Source organism: Bos javanicus, chromosome 25 (genome assembly GCF_032452875.1).
Source record: "Bos javanicus breed banteng chromosome 25, ARS-OSU_banteng_1.0, whole genome shotgun sequence".
In the NCBI taxonomy this organism is placed as follows: Eukaryota; Metazoa; Chordata; class Mammalia; order Artiodactyla; family Bovidae; genus Bos; species Bos javanicus.
Window position 1 is genome coordinate 685,814 of NC_083892.1, and position 16,170 is coordinate 701,983.

The 16,170-nt window shown below is 63.8% G+C and overlaps 3 protein-coding genes across 5 annotated transcripts; 1 reads left to right on the forward strand and 2 right to left on the reverse strand.

The window, feature by feature from the left end:
- On the reverse strand, positions 1 to 3,268 carry RPUSD1 (RNA pseudouridine synthase domain containing 1). 2 transcript variants are annotated; one of them, XM_061400667.1, is made up of 6 exons: positions 3,052 to 3,268; positions 2,328 to 2,514; positions 2,129 to 2,252; positions 1,895 to 1,997; positions 1,623 to 1,724; positions 1 to 1,190 (listed from the first exon to the last, which is right to left on the reverse strand). In XM_061400667.1, the coding sequence occupies exons 2-6, from the start codon at positions 2,507 to 2,509 to the stop codon at positions 775 to 777; spliced, it is 927 nt and encodes a 308-aa protein (XP_061256651.1). In that variant the 5' UTR covers positions 2,510 to 2,514; positions 3,052 to 3,268; the 3' UTR covers positions 1 to 774. The 2 variants fall into 2 exon arrangements, with proteins under 2 accessions (XP_061256651.1, XP_061256652.1); XM_061400668.1 differs by lacking the exon at positions 3,052 to 3,268 and having other exon boundaries at positions 2,328 to 3,045.
- Positions 3,269 to 3,404: 136 nt separating this feature from the next.
- Positions 3,405 to 11,554, forward strand: CHTF18 (chromosome transmission fidelity factor 18). The gene is made up of 22 exons (XM_061400666.1): positions 3,405 to 3,572; positions 3,789 to 3,983; positions 4,064 to 4,214; positions 4,353 to 4,521; positions 4,868 to 4,960; positions 5,045 to 5,097; positions 5,226 to 5,370; positions 5,669 to 5,878; positions 6,385 to 6,482; positions 6,756 to 6,879; positions 6,965 to 7,116; positions 7,273 to 7,366; positions 7,604 to 7,702; positions 7,824 to 7,954; positions 8,176 to 8,347; positions 9,054 to 9,278; positions 9,360 to 9,509; positions 9,599 to 9,729; positions 10,352 to 10,496; positions 10,599 to 10,712; positions 11,034 to 11,091; positions 11,165 to 11,554. Exons 1-22 carry the CDS (start codon positions 3,482 to 3,484, stop codon positions 11,299 to 11,301), a joined length of 2,937 nt encoding a protein of 978 aa, XP_061256650.1. The 5' UTR covers positions 3,405 to 3,481; the 3' UTR covers positions 11,302 to 11,554.
- GNG13 (G protein subunit gamma 13) lies at positions 11,517 to 13,485 on the reverse strand. 2 transcript variants are annotated; one of them, XM_061400669.1, is made up of 3 exons: positions 13,379 to 13,485; positions 11,886 to 12,017; positions 11,517 to 11,707 (listed from the first exon to the last, which is right to left on the reverse strand). In XM_061400669.1, the coding sequence occupies exons 2-3, from the start codon at positions 11,981 to 11,983 to the stop codon at positions 11,602 to 11,604; spliced, it is 204 nt and encodes a 67-aa protein (XP_061256653.1). In that variant the 5' UTR covers positions 11,984 to 12,017; positions 13,379 to 13,485; the 3' UTR covers positions 11,517 to 11,601. The 2 variants fall into 2 exon arrangements, with proteins under 2 accessions (XP_061256653.1, XP_061256654.1); XM_061400670.1 differs by lacking the exon at positions 13,379 to 13,485 and adding an exon at positions 12,281 to 13,009.
- Positions 13,486 to 16,170: the final 2,685 nt, after the last annotated feature.

Sequence of the window (16,170 nt, forward strand, 5' to 3'; positions counted from 1 at the left end):
TTTGCAGGTTGTCACCGAGCGTTTATTCTCCATCCTCAGAGCCCAGCTGGGCCTGCAGCTGGGCCGCGTTGTTGGGATGGACGGACTGCCTGGATCCCCTGGCTCCAGGCGGAGGTCCTGCCTGGGGACTGTCAGGCAGGCGGTAGAGGCAGCAGCTGCAACGAGGGGCCTGGAAGACCCCATGGGGCAATGCTCAGGGCAGGCCTGCAGGAATGACATGTGGTGGGGGTTGAGGGGGCTGATGGCACGTGTGTGGCCCACACCCACTTCCACGCGAGACGCTCAGCATGTGAGTGGGGGGGCCAGAATCTGGCAGAAGCAAAGGCACAAGGTAGGACCAGCCTGGCACGGGGGGCGGGGGTCAGGGTGTAGAGGTCTGCAGACGGAGGACCCAGCCAGGCTGGGGGTGGCGGGCACGGAGGTCCAGGCAGAGCAATATGCAGCAGGGTGCTCTGGGGGGTGGGGTAGGGGGCCAGAAGGAGCCCACCTGAGGCTGGCCCAGGTCCTGGCTCTGCCTCTTGCATGTTGACCCAATCACGTCTACAAGTCAGTCCCTGGAGCTGAGGCTCTAGAACCAGGGAGGCGCTGTTGAGGCCATTTGGAGAGCAGTGTTGGGACGGAGGCCAGTGTGGGTCCTGCAGCCCAAGAGTCCTGTCCTCTGTGATCGCAGCTGCCCAGCTCTAGGCCTGGCCACTGCAGGGACTGCCCAGGGCTCTGACCAGCAGCCCGGCCCTGCAGGTCCCAGCCTGCTGTTCCCATCCTAGTATGATGCTCTCAGTTGTCTGGCTCCAGCGTCCACTCCGATAGCCACTGCAGGCAGGAGGCCCGCTGCACCTCTGTCTCGGGGGGTGGTGGGGGCCGGCCTGGCCCAGGTAGGGGCGTGCAGGGGCTGCAGGGCCCAGGGCCTCCTTCTGAGGGGTCAGGGTCTGGGGTGGCCCGCAGGACCTGGACGAGCTCGTCCAGCGGCTGCAGCAGGGTATGAGGGCTCCAGCAGGCATCGAGGGAGGGCACAAAGGGGTCGGGCGTGCAGGCCTCCACGCACTCGGCGCTCGTGGGGATGCGCAGGTAGAAGGCGTGCAGCATCATACGGAATGGCTGGTCCTCCTGGCCCAAGGCCTGGCCATAGGTCAGGTCCCCCACGATGGGGTGGCCAAGGGCGCTGCAGTGCACACGTAGCTGGTGCGTCCGGCCTTTGGGGAGGAGAGGGGGGCAGTCAGGTGGGAGCACAACCCTGTGCCCACCCCAAACCCATTCACATCATGCTCAAGTGCTGTTCTTGAAGCTTCATGCAGCCCCTGGGGACGTTAGACCTCCCTGTGCTTCGTGCCACAAAGTCAGAGCTCAAAACAGAAGCGACTTCTGGGACGCTGCTGGTGAGGGCAGGGCCAAAGCAGCGCCCAGTCAGCTGAGAACCCAGACCAGAGAGACCTTGTGTGGGGCAAGAGGCTGCAGATTCTGAGGTTGCATGGGGGGCAGGAGTGAGCCTGGTCAGCATGCTGGGGGCTCCCGGGCAGGTTCCTCCCCTGCAGGATGGGGACACTGTGGTGCCCTGTGCCGGGAGAGGCCAAGGCAGGACATCGTCAGCAGGGAGCAGGGGCCCTGGGCACACATCCGGGACACACCTGTGAGGGGCTGCAGCAGCACTTTGGAGACTGGGTCACCTGCATACAGCCCGTGTTCCAGGACCACCAGCTCTGTGAGGCTTGGTTTTGGGTTCTCACAACCTGAGGGGAGCGAGGCAAGCTCAGAGAGATAGCTGGGGTTAGGGTTAGGGTTAGGCCACTCCGGGGCCGAGTCCACTGCAGCCCGGTCATGTGGCCTGGTTGCCCCAGCTCATCCAGGGTCCCCTCTGGACGGCTGTGTCCCTGGTCCCTCCACCCCCTGCCCTCCGTACCCTGTGTGCCTTCAATGCACATGGTGTGGGTCCGGCCTTCTGTGCTGTTCTTGCCGATGGCGTAGCTGATGGTCATTCGGCTCTCCTGGACGTGCCCCCGCACCTGCCAGGCAGGGGGTCACATGCTGCTCATGGGGTCACCCGCCACTGCTGGGAAGCCCACCTGACATCCACAGCCTACCAAAGTGGACGGAGGGTCGGAGGCTCCTGCCCCAAGGACCAGCCCGGCCTTACCAGAGCCAGATAAGCCTTGGTGACTCGCCGGTCCTTGAAGCACCTGTATGCACTGCCTGCGGCTGCCTTGTTCAAAGCCACACAGAGTGCCCCGCTGGTGGAGAAGTCCAGTTGGTGGCAGAACCTAGTATGGGGCAGAGGCTCAGTGGTGGCTGGGTTGGGGGCTGCTTCCCCCCCCGGTGGAAGTCACTGTGGGTACCTGAACCCGTAGTAGGTGTCGGGGTCGGCCAGCTCTGGGAAGCGGTGCCGCAGCTGCTTCTGGAGGGTCAGCGTCTCCCGCCAGGCTTTGCTGTCGATGCGTACGTCCCAGTGCTTGTTCACCACCAGGAAGTCATGGCTCCGGTACACGACACACAGATTCTCCACGCTGCCTGGCTCCATGGTGGCTGCAATGCGGGGCAAGTGCGTGGAACGGGGTTATGGGCTGCCTAGCCCGCATCAGAGCCCTGCCCACCTGGCCTGAACACCCCTGCTCCCCAGGGCCGTCGGTCTGAAGCCACTGATGCTGTCAGGCAAGCTTGTAGACCGACTGTGCCTGCACTCCCAACCACTGAGTGGGATGAGCAGGGCGTCTACTGGTTGGGGGCTCTGGCTAGGAGAGGGCAAGCTAGTGGTGCCCTGAGTTCTGGCTGTGGGGCGGTCCTTCCCAGACCCGGGCCTGTGGGGATAAGCAGTCCTGCCTTCCAGCCCGCTCCCACGGATTCTTCCCGAGGCGGGCCACAGACACGTGATATTGGCCTTTTCCTGAGTGGGGCGGGTACAGAGCAGGAGACGGGGCCCTTTCTCGCCCACGCAGACGCCCCCTGCTCTGGCTCCTCTCCGCGGAACTCTCGCCTCCCGCGTCTCATGGACACCGGCGGAAGGGTGCCCGGTGGACTCCCGCTGCAAATCCTTCCCGCGCCCCTGCCCACTCCGGGATCGACCTGCAGCTGGGCTGCGCCGTCCGGGCTTCTGATGCCGCGACCTGTCCCTGGTTCCCGCACTCGCGTCCCGCGCCTCGTGGCTCAGTGGTACCGGAGCAATAATTCAGGCCACAGAGGTGCGCCTGGCCGGGCCCGGCCTGCGGTCTCAGCCCCGCCCACGTCCCGCCCACGGCACGGACGGGCGGTCCTACTGACCAATGGAGAGCGCCCGAGTCCCGCGGCTCCCCCTCTGGCGTCAGGGCTCGGCCCCGCCCAGCGTGCATGCGCAACCCCGCCCACTCCCCGCCCTTCCTCCTGGCCAATGGAGCGCGCCGCCGGGCACGCCGGCCGTTGATTGGTGGCACCGGGTCGCTGGGGGCGGGAGCGGCGCGCGGGGCGCGGGAGGTTCGGAGCCAGGTCCCCGCGGCGGGCGGCTGCGCATCCAGCAGCCATGGAGGACTACGAGCTGGAGCTGTACGGCGTCGAGGACGATTTCGACAGCCAATTCGCGGCCGAGCTCGAGGTGCTGGCCGAGCTGGAAGGTAGGCGCGAGTATCGCCGCGGCCTCGTCCCAGGTAGCTCGACGGAAGCCTGGCCCTCGCGGGGAGTCCAGGAGGGCTGCTCTGAGGGCCGCGCAGGGGAGAGGCCGCAACCCCCTTGGAGAGAGCACGGCCTTGCAGCGGCGCCGGCCGCGGGGGCTGTGGCTGTGTGTGCAGACGAGCTGCTCTGGATGACTGCTATGGGCTTTCCTTCCGCAGGGAGTGCCGCCCTGTCGCCTTCCAGGGACCCCCGGCCCACTGTGGGCCGGCCCCGCCAGACGTTCGAGGAGGCAATTGTTGGAGGGGACGCTGCCATTCACTGTTCTCCAGGCGGACCTCCAAGGAACAGCAAGGGCAGTGTCAGGAAGAGGCATCTGGCTCCTGACATCCAGGGCGAGAGATCCCTGCCCCCTAGTACGTTTTTGGGGCCCAGAGCATAGGGGTGGGGTGCGAGGCTGGGGAAGGCCCTCTATTCCTTCCATGTGTCTCCCCAGCTCCCCACATCAAACGGTCCAGACTGCAGGCTGTCAGGAGACTGAACTTTAGGTCGGAGGAGATGGAAGAGATGACACCTCCTGATTCCCCGACTCTGGACATTACTCCCCCACCAAGTCCCGAGATACCTGATGAGCTGTTGGGCGAAGGGTGTGTAACTTGGGGCAGAGGCGTCTCCAGGGGCATTGGAAGGATCCCATTCCTCCAACAAGGGCTTGGGGCCTGGGGCAGGGCTGGGTCCATGGCTCTTCCCTGAGTATCCCCATAACAATCGTGGTTCTCTCCCAGGCCCTTAGACTCTGGGGCTGATGCGGGTCTCACTCAGGCCTCACTAGCCACTCGCAATCCTGTTTTGCGGCGGCCCCCAGTCTTGGAAGACTATGTCAATGTGACCTCCACGGGCGGCGACCGGGCCTTTCTGGTGCTTCGGGCTGACCCAGTGGGCACTGGGGTGCAGGTGGGTGCCATGTAGCCACGAGCCGGTACATGGACCTCATATGCTCACTCTGACTCTGGGTACCCTTCTAGAGGTCACCCTGCCTCTGATCTTGCATTCGGGAAGGCCACCTTCTTTCTCTTCCTCCTCCTCCATCTTTTCTCCTCTTTTTTTCTACCTTTTCCTTCATCCTTCTCCTTAGATCTGCTGCCATTCCAGTGACCCCTTGGGGTCACTGGAGCTAGAAGGGGCTCCTTGTGGCTGTGGATGCTAGGGAATGCCACATGGATCCCTGAGCACCGTTGGGAGGGAGCTGTGGCAACCCCATAACTAGAAGGGAGTGACTGATGCCCGCTTTCCCCCACAGAGCCCTTTCCGTGATACCGGGTGGCGTGGCCGTGGCCAGTTGGACCTGCTGGGCATGCCCTTCACTTCCCTGAAGGAGAAGGTCAACAGCGAGGTGGGGGCTGCTGGGGTTTCCTGGGAGGGAAGGAGTGGCTCCTGGGTGACTGGTGGCTGAGCTGTTTTGATCTAATTTGCACAGCGGCGACGGCGACTGCTGGAAGAGGCCCAGCGGCTCTCAGACATGCTGTGCAGGTGACACGGGGGCTCTCCACCCCAGGATCCTCGCTAGTCCTTGGACTGCTGACCCCTAGTGTGCATTCCAGGGGGGTAGTCCCTGCATGGGGTTAAGGCCCAGTGGCTCAGGGTATGATGCTGTCCAGTCTCAGGTCACAGGAGATGGAGGAGGAGACCCAGCCCTCAGGGGCACCTGAGGAGGAGCCAGCTGACAGCCAAGATGCCTCCCAGCATTGCCTCTGGGTGGATGAGTTTGCACCACAGCGCTATACGGAGCTGCTCAGTGATGACGTGAGGCCTTGTTCTTGCTCAAATGTGACTGGCTTCTTTGTTGCTGAGAGAAAAGAACTCAGGGCCTAATAGGTCCTTGTGTTGCCAGCCCACAGGGGTGTCAGAATTTAGGGGAAGGATTTGATGAGCTTTGTTGGATTGTGTTGGTAGATAAAGAAACTGAGGCTAATTTGGGCCTTTCACTGGTCACTCAGCCTCAGCGTCCCTGCATGTGTCTCTGGGCTTTAAAGAGTAGAGTGACATGAGGGGCAGGCATGAGGAGACCCCCCCCACCCAGGCCAGGCCTCTCTTTTTTCAGTTCACTAACCGCTGCCTTCTCAAGTGGCTGAAGCTGTGGGACCTAGTGGTGTTTGGTCGAGAGAAGCCTGTCCGGAAGCCTAGGCCCAGTGCAGAACCGGCCCGTGGTGGCAAGGAGGCCACAGCTTCCAGCAAGTGGAAGAGCCATGAACAAGTTCTCGAGGAGATGCTGGAGGCTGAGCTGGACCCAAGTGGGCGGCCCCGGCAGAAGGTGAGTGCACCTGACTGCTCTGCACACATGTCTAATGGCTTATTCTGGGTGGCTGATGCCTTTGCAGCCTCGGGGGGCCATGAGGCACATTTACTGCCCCCAAGGCTGTGATGATGTCAATGTCTTGGTGTGGAGTGTCAGCAGTTTGAGCTAGGACGCGAGTCCTTTCTTCTAATGACTTAGACAAAGTCAGCACTACTTGAAGGGCCCTGCATCTTCCCACAGTGATTACACTGGAACGTGGGTGGGTTTCAGGCGTCAGTCATGGCAGTAACAGTTGTGTCTGTGTCCGATCTCAATGCCACTCACCTGACATGAGCCTTTATTGTTTGCGCCACGAGCAGGCGGGGGCTTGTCCTCCTTTGGTGATAGGGGCAGGGCAGGGCAACATCCCCTGGCACTGCACTTTGTGGGATGGGATTTTGTCTCTGGCATTTGGGCCAGGGACTCCCAAAGTCTATGAGGCGGGGCGGGTTGCAGCACATTTTCTCCTGTCCTGGCTGCAGGTGGCACTGCTGTGTGGGCCCCCAGGGCTGGGCAAGACCACCCTGGCCCACGTGATTGCGCGGCACGCTGGGTACTGTGTGGTGGAGATGAATGCGAGGTGAGGGGGGAAGGCTGGGCCTCCCTGTGTCCTAACGTGTCTGGCCGACTGGGACACAGCCCTGAACGCCTGGTTTGGAGGTGGGGTCTGGTGTCCCAGGTGCATGAGGCGGCATGGTCCACACACCTCAGGGCTCCTGGGACTTGGCGTGGTGTCAGGGGGTGGCCTTGTGTAGTATCTTTGAGTGGTAGGCGTGGGGGCTCTGCCCTGGGGGACCGTCTGGCTGGGGACACTGGCTACCCTGACAGCTGCTCCCGGGCCTCCTGGTTCCAGTGATGACCGCAGCCCTGAAGCCTTCCGCACACGCATCGAGGCGGCCACGCAGATGGAGTCCGTCCTGGGTGCTGGTGGGAGACCCAACTGCCTGGTCATCGATGAGATCGATGGGGCCCCCACGGTGGGCCTCCTGGGTAGGCCGGCAGGTGGGCTGGTCGTCCCGCAGTGGGGGGCTATGATTCACTGCCATCTCCATGTCCCCCCAGGCTGCCATTAATGTTCTCCTGAGTGTCTTGGATCGCAAGGGCCCACAGCAGGCAGGGCCAGGGGGCCCATCTGTGCCCACAGGCGGGGGGCGGCGGCGCCGGGCAGAGGCAGGGCTCCTGATGAGGCCCATTATCTGCATCTGCAACGACCCGTGAGTGGAGGGGGGGCCTCGGCTGGGGAGGGGCTTCTGTCGGGTGGGCGGGGTCTCCACTGGGAGGCTTGTTCTTCACTTCCCACTTCCCTCGCTGCTGGACTCAGGTAGTGCCCTGGCCAGGGCCGGCTCACTATGCATGCCCTGCTTCCGCAGGTTCGCGCCCTCTCTCCGGCAGCTGAAGCAGCAGGCCCTCCTGCTACATTTCCCGCCCACGCTGCCCTCCAGGCTCATGCAGCGGCTCCAGGAGGTCTGTGAGGGTTGCCTTGCCTCCGCCATCCGCCTGTGGCCCCCCGGCTACCCCCAGGATGTTGGGTGGAGGTCCCGGGCCAGTTTGTTCTCTGGTTGTGGGTGGTTCCAATGCGCAACCGAGCTCCTTCTGCAGGGCTCTTCGGCCTTTGCTCCCCGTCGGATAGGAGCTGTTTCTAGGGAGGTGGTGGCTACAGGGCAGGGCTAGGGGTACACTCATCCTCCCATCCCTCTGCAGATCTCCCTGCGGCGGGGCATGCGGGCTGACCCCGGCGCTCTGGCGGCCCTCTGTGAGAAGACGGACAACGACATCCGCGCCTGCATCAACGCCCTGCAGGTGGGCAGGTGGCTCTGGGGCAGGGGACGGGGCGGCCAGCGCCCCCTCCACATCTCCCCTGTGTCCATTTCCTGCTGGAGCTGGGGTCAGCCATCCTCACCCTCCCTGACCCCATGTCCAGTTCCTGCACAGGCGGGGCCAGCGGGAGCTGAGTGTTCAGGCCGTTCAGAGCACACGCATTGGCCTGAAGGATCAGCGGAAGGGGCTCTTTTCCGTGTGGCAGGAGGTCTTCCAGCTGCCCCGGGCCCAGAGGTAGGCAGGCCAGCCTTGGCCTGGAATGTCCACGGTACCCTTGCCCTGGGAAGACAGCCAGCTCTGCCTTTGCTGATGGAGCCGTGGCACCTTGCCCTCCTGTGGCACCTCAGGGTGCCCTAAACATACACAAGCCGGTGCTACCCGGAGGACGAGGGTGGGTAGGGCTGGGTCTGGGTGACGGGGCAGGGGCTCCACTCCAGCCTCAGCTCCCCCTGCAGGCGCCGTGTGGGTCAGGACTCAACCCTGCGCACTCACATGCTCCTGCTCGGGGACCAGCTCTCGGGCTCAGGGCCCCTCGCTGCCGAGGCGCCCCTGACCACAGCCGCGCAGCGTTTCTACCACATCTTGCACGTGGCCATGTCTGCCGGCGAGCATGAGAAGGTGGTCCAGGTAACCGTGCCCCACCTCCAGCCTCGTGGGGGTTGGGGGGCAGGAGGCCCCGTTCTGGCAGCATTTTTCGACCCTGGTCAGCAACTGACTGGGACATGCACGCTTCAGTGGTGCTGAGCCCAAGAAGAAACTGGTGGACCCGGTGCTTGGGAGGCTTCTGAGAGGGAGCAGGGTCAGGCAGGAGGGGGGATGGCTGGCGGGGGTTGTCTGGTGGGATCTCTGTGTCTGCCCTTGGGGAAGTAGCTAAAGGGCCCGGCAGTGGCAGGAGGGGCTGGATTCCATATGTGCAGGTGGGGTGGAGAGCAGGTGGCAGGCCCCCCTACCCCCACCCCCGGGAAGCCTGGTGTAAGCTGCCTCCCTGGCTAAGCAGCTTTGGATTAGCAGCTGGGGATCCTTGCAAATCCGGAAAACCACTGTGTGGAGGGCAGCGTGGTGGCCGGAGGGGAGGGACTCCCACGTGGAACGTGCGTAGGCTCTGTGCCCTTGACCCTGGTGGACAGAGCTTCTCTCTCCTTTAGGAGGTGACTGGGTCAGACGAGTGGGGGCAGCAGGCTAGGCCTTTCTGGCCCCCTCATGGCCCTGTGGCCACTCGCTGCGGCTTACAGGCTGGTGGGAGGGGAAGGTCCCCCCAGGGTGGCGCTTGTGCTGTGGGTGGGCTCCATAAGGCTGGAGGGCCTCAGGGACTGGCCCGTCCACCTGCCTTCAGGGCCTGTTCGACAACTTTCTTCGGATGAGGCTACGGGACTCCAGCCTGGGCGCTGTGTGCACTGCCCTCGACTGGCTGGCCTTTGACGACCTGCTGGGCCGGGCCGCCCTCCATGGCCAGAGCTTCCAGCTGATGCGCTACCTGCCCTTCCTGCTCCCGGCCTTCCACCTCCTCTTCGCCTCCAGCCACGTGCCACGGATCACCTTCCCCAGCAGCCAGCAGGAGGTACGGCCTGTGCCCTGCTCGGGGCCAGGGTCTAGCCCTGGGGTCCTGGGTGACTCAGTCCTGGTCCGCCCTCCACCCCAGGCCCAGAATCGCATGAACCAGACACAGAATCTGATCCAGACGCTGGTGTCGGGTATCACGCCAGCCACCCGCAGCTGGGCTGCACCGCAGGCACTCATCCTAGACACCCTCTGTCTGCTCCTGGACATCCTCACGCCCAAGCTGCGCCCAGTGAGTGCCTGGCCTGGCAGCGCCGGGCCCGGGAGGGGCGTGCCTCCTGGGGTGGGTGGGGCCTGGCTCAGTGCCCTGCTGGCCCACAGGTGAGCACACAGCTGTACAGCGCCCGAGAGAAGCAGCAGTTGGCCAGCCTGGTAGGCACCATGCTTGCCTACAGCCTCACCTACCGCCAGGACCGCACGCCCGACGGGCAGTACATCTACAGGCTGGAGCCGTGAGTCTGCGCAGCACCTGGGCTGGGGGTGCTGGGCTCCAGGTGCCACAGCGATTGCTCGGCCAGAGTCTGAAGGCATGGTGTGAGCCTCAGGTCTCTTGTTGAAGGCTGGGGGAGTCAGGTCTAGCTCATTCCTTGCCCGAATGTGACTGTGCAGTGGAGCCCCCACTGGGGCCGACCCTGGGATGGGAGGTGTACGTGGAGTCCCTCAGTGCCTGCAGGAGCTGCCCCCAGAGGGCCCTCGAGCTCCACAGGGCTCCGCTCCTCTGTCCTGAGAGGGTCGTGGGGTGGAGTGCTGGCACTAGTGGGGGCCGGATGCAGGCCTCAGGCAGTAATGATGCTCATTCCATGCGCTCAGCCCAGCCTGAGCTCAGGCCCTGCTGTGTGGTGTCAGTTCCTCCTTGGGCAGCCCTCCACGTGCCCATGTGTGGTGGGGGAAACTGAGGCTCAGGGTGGGAATGCCCCTGCTGCTGTGGAGCTAGGGCACAGCAGGGCCAGGCCTGGACCCCGTCCTGCACTCTTGAGTCTGCCAGGTGGGGCCAGAGGTGGTAAGTAGCTCGTGGCCTGTCCCTGCTGACCAGGTGTCCCGGGGCTTGCCCTGCCCCGCTTACCCCAAGAGCAGGAACGTGGAGGAGGTTTGCCGCTTTCCCGAGCTGCCTGCCCGCAAGCCCCTCACCTACCAGGCCAAGCAGCTCATTGCCCGCGAGGTGGAAGTGGAGAAGATGCGGCGGGTGGAGGCCTCGGCTCGGGCCAGAGACGGCCCCCAGGTGAGCCTCCCCAGGCCCTGGGTAGAGCAGGGCCCTTGGAGAGGATACGAGCCCCGCCGTGGTCCTACCCAGTCAACTGTCACTGTCTGTGACTTCTTGCAGGTGGATGGGGGTCCCCCGGGGGGCTCGGGGGAGAAGGAGCTGCAGCCACCTGCCCCATGCAACCACAAGCAGCGGCTGGAGTGTATCCTGAAGAGAGCCGCCCTGGAGGAACAGGTAGGGGCCGACGTATGAGTGGGAGGCCGTGGGGGCGGCGCTGGGGGGCCTGGGCAGGCGACTTTGCAGTGGGCTAGTTCTAAGTCCTGGAGTCCAGCTCCCTGCTGCTCAGCATGATGGCTCTGCCTGGGCCCAGTTCCCACCTGGGCAGCGTGCTGGCACCTCCTGACCTTGGCAGGGAAGAGGTGAGTGTGAGCGTGGTGGAGGGTGCATGCAGAGAGGCTCAGCAGGAGGGGGCCATGGCCTCTGGGCCCTTTCCCCAGGTAGGGCTAGTCCGCTAGAGCTCAGTCCCCATGAACCTGACCAGCCTGTCTCCTTCAGCCCGAGAGGGACTTCTTCGGTCGTGTGGTTGTCAAGAGAGCAGCAGCCCCGAGCACAGGTGTGTATGAAGGGGTGGGCGGTGGAGGGACTGGCCGGAGTCAGGTGGAAGAATGATTGTGTGGCCCCCGCAGGGCACGAGGCCCCTGAGACTGACACAGCTGAGCGGCGTGTGGGCACTGCAGTGGGCAGGAGCGACGTGTGGTTCCGCTTCAAGGAGGGCGTCTCCAATGCCGTGCGGCGCAGCCTGTACATCAGAGACCTGCTCTAGGGGGCATGGCGAGCCCCTGGAGCCTGGGCGGCCACCCTGGGCTGTGCTGGACACCCCGACCCATGCTGGGCGTCCCCAGAGCGTGTGCTGGACGCTCTAGTCCATGTTGGACCCTCTGGGGTCACGCCAGACACCCTGGACCACACCAGATATCCCGATACACACCGGCTACCTAGGTGTTGCTTTCTCTCTCCTAGAAAGTGTACGAAAGCACCAGCGTTCTCGCAAAGTCTTTATAAAACTCACACCTTTACAGAGGCGTCCACTTTACAGGGAGGTGTGAGTCTGGGCCGCGGGGGCTCACAGGATGGCGCACTTGCCCTTCTCCACCCACGGGTTGTTCTTCATCAGGTCGGGGTTCAGGAAGGGGTCCTTGGGAATCCCTTCCTCGATCCACTTGAGGAGCCTGTGGTGGGGAGGGTGGGTGAGCACGTGGGCTCCTGGCCCCAGGAGTGCTGCCTGGTGGCAGTGTGTGGGGGTGTGGTCTTGGTTCATACAAATGAGCACAGGGCAGGGAAATGAGACACAAATCTTGCCAGCCTAGGGGTGTGGCCGCAGCTCCGCAGGGTGTCCTGGGGACTCACTCAGGGATGGTCTTAGACGACATCTCCCTCTTGAAAGCCAACTGGTACTTGAGGCTCTCGACTTCCTTCTTCATCTGGGGCACGTCCCACTCCTCCATGGCGTCGGGGGCTTCGGAAGCGGCCAGCCTGGGGCTGGGGAGTATGGGGCAAGCCACAGAGCCAGGGGCTGCCAGCCTGCAGTCACCCTCCTGATGCACCCTCCCTCTGGTGAGCACCCCCCACAGAAAGGGACACCCGCTCACTGCCTGGGGAGTCCCCACGGCCTCTGCCACCCACCAGGGAACAGGGCTGGGGCTGAGGCCACAGTAATCAGGCCCCATGTGCCTGCCCCCCCACCTCCCACGGGGCTCATTAACTGCCAAGAAAACTTTCCATGCTTAGCTCTGCACCCCTACCTGCCATTGAAGCCTCACCAAGGCTGGGCCTCTGGGTTGGAGAGGGGAGGGGCAGTGTCCTGCCAACAGCAGGACAGGTCAGGTCCCTGACCCTTCAAGTGCAGGACCCATTTCCCATCGCAGAAGACCTTTGTGTCAGGGGCTGGGCACACACACACACACCCCTCCCCCTGCTTTGCATGGGCAAAGCCCACCCAGAGGGCAGGTTAATCCAGGGGCCAGGAGGGTGGGGCTGCTATTTGCATCTCTGCCCAGGGGGCGGGCTGGGGCACGTGCCGGGGTCTTGGAGTCACGGGCTGCCCAGCTGGTCCAGGACTTGGGCCCCCGCAGCCTCCTGCTTGCTGCCTTGCACCTTCTCCAACTTGCCTGACTGCCGGGCCACCCGGCAGAGCACAGGCTCAGACTCCAGACCCGGCCAGCAAGTGAAGGGAGGCAAGGCCGCTCCTTGCCTCCCCCTGCTCCAGCCCACTCGGGGGCCCAGGGAGCCCCTGGCTGTCCCCCAACCCCTGCCCCCATCACCGAAGCTGGGAACCAAGGGACTGGCTTCCTTGACCTGGGAAGTGTGCACAGGGGCTGCCAGGAGTGTGACACTGCCTACTTCAGGGTGCGGAAAGGGCTCCTGGGAGGGTCTACCAGGAGGGAGTGAGACTGGGGAAGTAGCGAGGCTCTGGGGGGTAGCCAGTGGGGGCGAGCAGGGGCTTCCTCCCAGAGACCCCGAGTTCCAGCACCCCACCCGGTAGCACAGGTTCTCACATTCACGTGGGTGCGTCCCCCCGCCCCCCAGCTAGGGGGGCGGCAGCCGGGTCCGCAGCCCCCGAGCCCCGCTGCCTAGCCCGCCGCGCGGCCCGGCCTCGGCGCACAGCGCTCGCTAGCTCGGTAGGCACTGCGGGCGGGCGGCGCGCGGATGCCGTTCCCCTCGCAGCCAGCCGGCGGATGGAGGGTTCTCCAGCGGTCTGGCCGGCCCCTTGGGACAGGAGGACGACCGAAGACAGACAGGCAAGGGCGCCTCAGGGGTTGGGGGGGCGTCCAGGTCAGCCCAGTGGGACCTGGGCAGGCCCCAGAGTCTGCTCAGCACAGGGGCGAGCTCCCGAGACCTACCTTGGACGGCGACCGCGAGGACAGAGATGACGAGGGCCACGGGATGGTGAGGACGAGTGATGGGCGAGTGAGCCGGGCAGAGCCTGGGCAGGTGCCCCGCCCACCCCGCCACCTGGGCCAGGCCCGGGCACCGCCCCCACCCTCTGCCCGCCCTCCTGGGGGGCTGGGCTGACCCTGGGGAGCTGGCTTCACCAGGCACACTCTGCCAGCCTTTGGGGGGGTGGGAGGTGCAGCTGGGAGCAGTGTAGGCTCGGCTCTGGCCCTGGGTGAGGTGTCCTCCCACTGGGCTGGGTGGGCTTGCAGGCTGCCATGTGGTGCAGAACCGAAGACCGTCAGCCGGTAGATCGCACCCCAGCCCCTGGTGCTCCTCATGGGCTGGAGTCTCCAGGCCGGGATACCGCCCCCCACCCCCACTCCCAGCCTCCACAGTGTCCACTGACAGGCCCAGGGCTGACCCACCACGGGCATGAGCCTACTCTGACCAGGGCACCTGGGTCTGTGTGGAGTTGCTTCCTGCCCTGCATTCCCAGGCCAGCAGTGGGCAGCTGGGCAGCTGTGGTGGGTGGCAGGGTCCAGTTCACCAACCAGTCCCCTTGGAGGCCAGACCCCATGGCTCCCCAGGGCAGCCTGGGCCAGGCCTTCGGTAGGTGCTCCCACTCGGGAGTGGGACAGGCCTGGGGTGCTCCTCGCCTGCCTCGGGCCCTGGGCTCTCCCTGCTGTGATCACAGAAAACAAGGTCAGCGGCGCCTGCCCGGCCCTCTCCCACACCAATGTGACAACGGAACAGGAGGCGCTTCTGGAACTGGGGCATGTTAGGAAAACTAGGGATTATTTCTTATTATGGATTTATGGGGGGTGGGGGGACTTAGAGCCAAGGCTGCCAGCATCCTCCTCAGGGCAGATGGCCAGCAGTTTTGACCTCACTCCCTGCCCCCACCCCTGGCCTCTTCCTCTGGTGCCCTGTGACTGGGCAGGCACCCTGTTACTCGGGGTGCCTGGGGCTCTCCCGTGGCTGGGACCCTGCTCACAAGAGGTGGGTGCTCAGGCACAGTGTTGAGTCAGCCCCCAGAACCGGCTCAAGATTTAGACTGAAACCAAGGCAGCCAGTCCCTGCCCCCAGCCATGCCTTCCCCATGGAGGGTGCAGGCAGAATGGGGAACCCAGGACTGTGTTCTGGCCCTGGGAGGAGCCTTGGTGTGACCTGGCAGGGCACGGCCCCTGTGCTCTGCTCTGAGGCCTGCGTCGTGTGATCTCTCCTCCATGGTTCGGAGTGCTCCACTGAGACCACTGCACACAGGCCTTCATGATGGCACTTGAAAATGCCTGGGTGTCATCACCTCACCAGGATGGCGGGAGCTGTGTGGGGCGTGGGGTCCTGCATTCCCGCTCTGCGTGCTGTTTCCTGGCTGTGAGCACCGGCCACACCTGCTGCTCTGTGGACCCTCAGGGTTCAGAAGTGGTCTCTGTGCTGACCCTGGTGACTCCATGGGACAGAGGCCGTGACTACACAGCAGTCAAGCTGATGTGTGCATGCTTGTGTGAGCCTGTGAAGCCGCTGTCTTTGGTGAAAACTGGGGGACCGGTGTCTCCTATTTCAGCTTCCTGGAAGTTTGAACTTGTCAACCCCAGATCCGCAGAGGGACTGGGTGGGTCTGGAATGAGCAGAGGCCCAGTGGTTTGCGGTGTGGGGAGGATGCTCCAGAAGCAGTGACAGCTGGTGCTCCAGCTGATGCCACCTTGCAGTCACCCAGAGCAGACCCAGGGAGACCAACCGCCTTTCTGAAATTAGCTCCCCTAACTGGGCTGCTGGTGAGAATCAACAGGGCTCCTCGCTGGCCTAGAAACGGCCGTTGGAGGTCCCACGCCCGTAGGGCTCCTGACTGGAGCAGGGACCTGGCTGGGCTCCCAGGGATGTGACGGGTGTGGGGGCAGATGCAGCGAGGCAGGGTCCCTTTGTGCTGGCTCTAGTGCTCAGGACGAGTCAGTGGTGTGTGGGGTGCTCTGACCCACTTTGAATAGGGTCCCCAAGGAGGACTTGGGGGGCAGGGGCAGGAAACGCCCCAACCCGATAGGACCTGCAGCCTGATTTGGTCCCAGTGCTACTCAGACCTGTGGCCTCGCTAGGCAGGGGCCAGAGATGAGGCCAACCTCTCACCTGGTCTGTTCTGAGTATGCAGAGCATGCTGGTGACACAGAGCCACCTGGTGCTGTCAGCTCTCCGCTTGGTCCTCCTGAAACCAGGCTCTCTTCCACATGGTGCCCCAGCAATGAAATGTGCAGCTGGGGCAGATCTGGCCCCATGTGCTGGCATGATGAGGTCCGATGAGAACACCTCCCCTGTGTCTGCAGCTTCGCTTCGGACCTTAGGGGTGGGGTCAGACCCTACACACAACCCTCCCATGGCAACAGGCCTGGTCTCTGGTGAGAAAACCTAAGTAGTCCATGCTGTAGAACCTAGGCCTGGCAGGAGACGGTGGGGGCCCAGCCTGCCAGCACCCATCCCAGGGTAGTTGTGGGACCCTCTCGACTACAACAGGCTGACTCCCCTCCTGAGGCCTCAGGGGATGTGCCTGCTTGTCTCCCATCCCTGGAAACACCTGTCTGAGGTGAACATGGGGATAGGAAGATAAAAAAGAAACTATTTCACCCAGTTAAACAGAGCTCACAAGAAACTAGGTAGTTCTTGGATAATCTTTGGGTGTTTGAAAATGACTTTCAAAAGTAATTTAAGCTCTTAGACTCATGTTTGCAAAATACACAGTGAATGATTCCAGGGAATCACAGGTTGTAAG

Coding starts and splice junctions, on each gene's coding strand:
- CHTF18 (XM_061400666.1), top strand. CDS start 3,482: ATGGAGGACTACGAGCTGGAGCTGTACGGCGTCGAGGACGATTTCGAC. Junction 4,522..4,867: donor CAGTGGGCACTGGGGTGCAG/GTGGGTGCCATG, acceptor TTTCCCCCACAG/AGCCCTTTCCGTGATACCGG. Junction 10,497..10,598: donor GGGCCAGAGACGGCCCCCAG/GTGAGCCTCCCC, acceptor GACTTCTTGCAG/GTGGATGGGGGTCCCCCGGG.
- GNG13 (XM_061400669.1), bottom strand. CDS start 11,983: ATGGAGGAGTGGGACGTGCCCCAGATGAAGAAGGAAGTCGAGAGCCTC. Junction 11,708..11,885: donor TCGTCTAAGACCATCCCTGA/GTGAGTCCCCAG, acceptor TCCCCACCACAG/GCTCCTCAAGTGGATCGAGG.
- RPUSD1 (XM_061400667.1), bottom strand. CDS start 2,509: ATGGAGCCAGGCAGCGTGGAGAATCTGTGTGTCGTGTACCGGAGCCAT. Junction 1,998..2,128: donor CCAAGGCTTATCTGGCTCTG/GTAAGGCCGGGC, acceptor CCTGCCTGGCAG/GTGCGGGGGCACGTCCAGGA. Junction 1,725..1,894: donor GTGCATTGAAGGCACACAGG/GTACGGAGGGCA, acceptor CGCTCCCCTCAG/GTTGTGAGAACCCAAAACCA.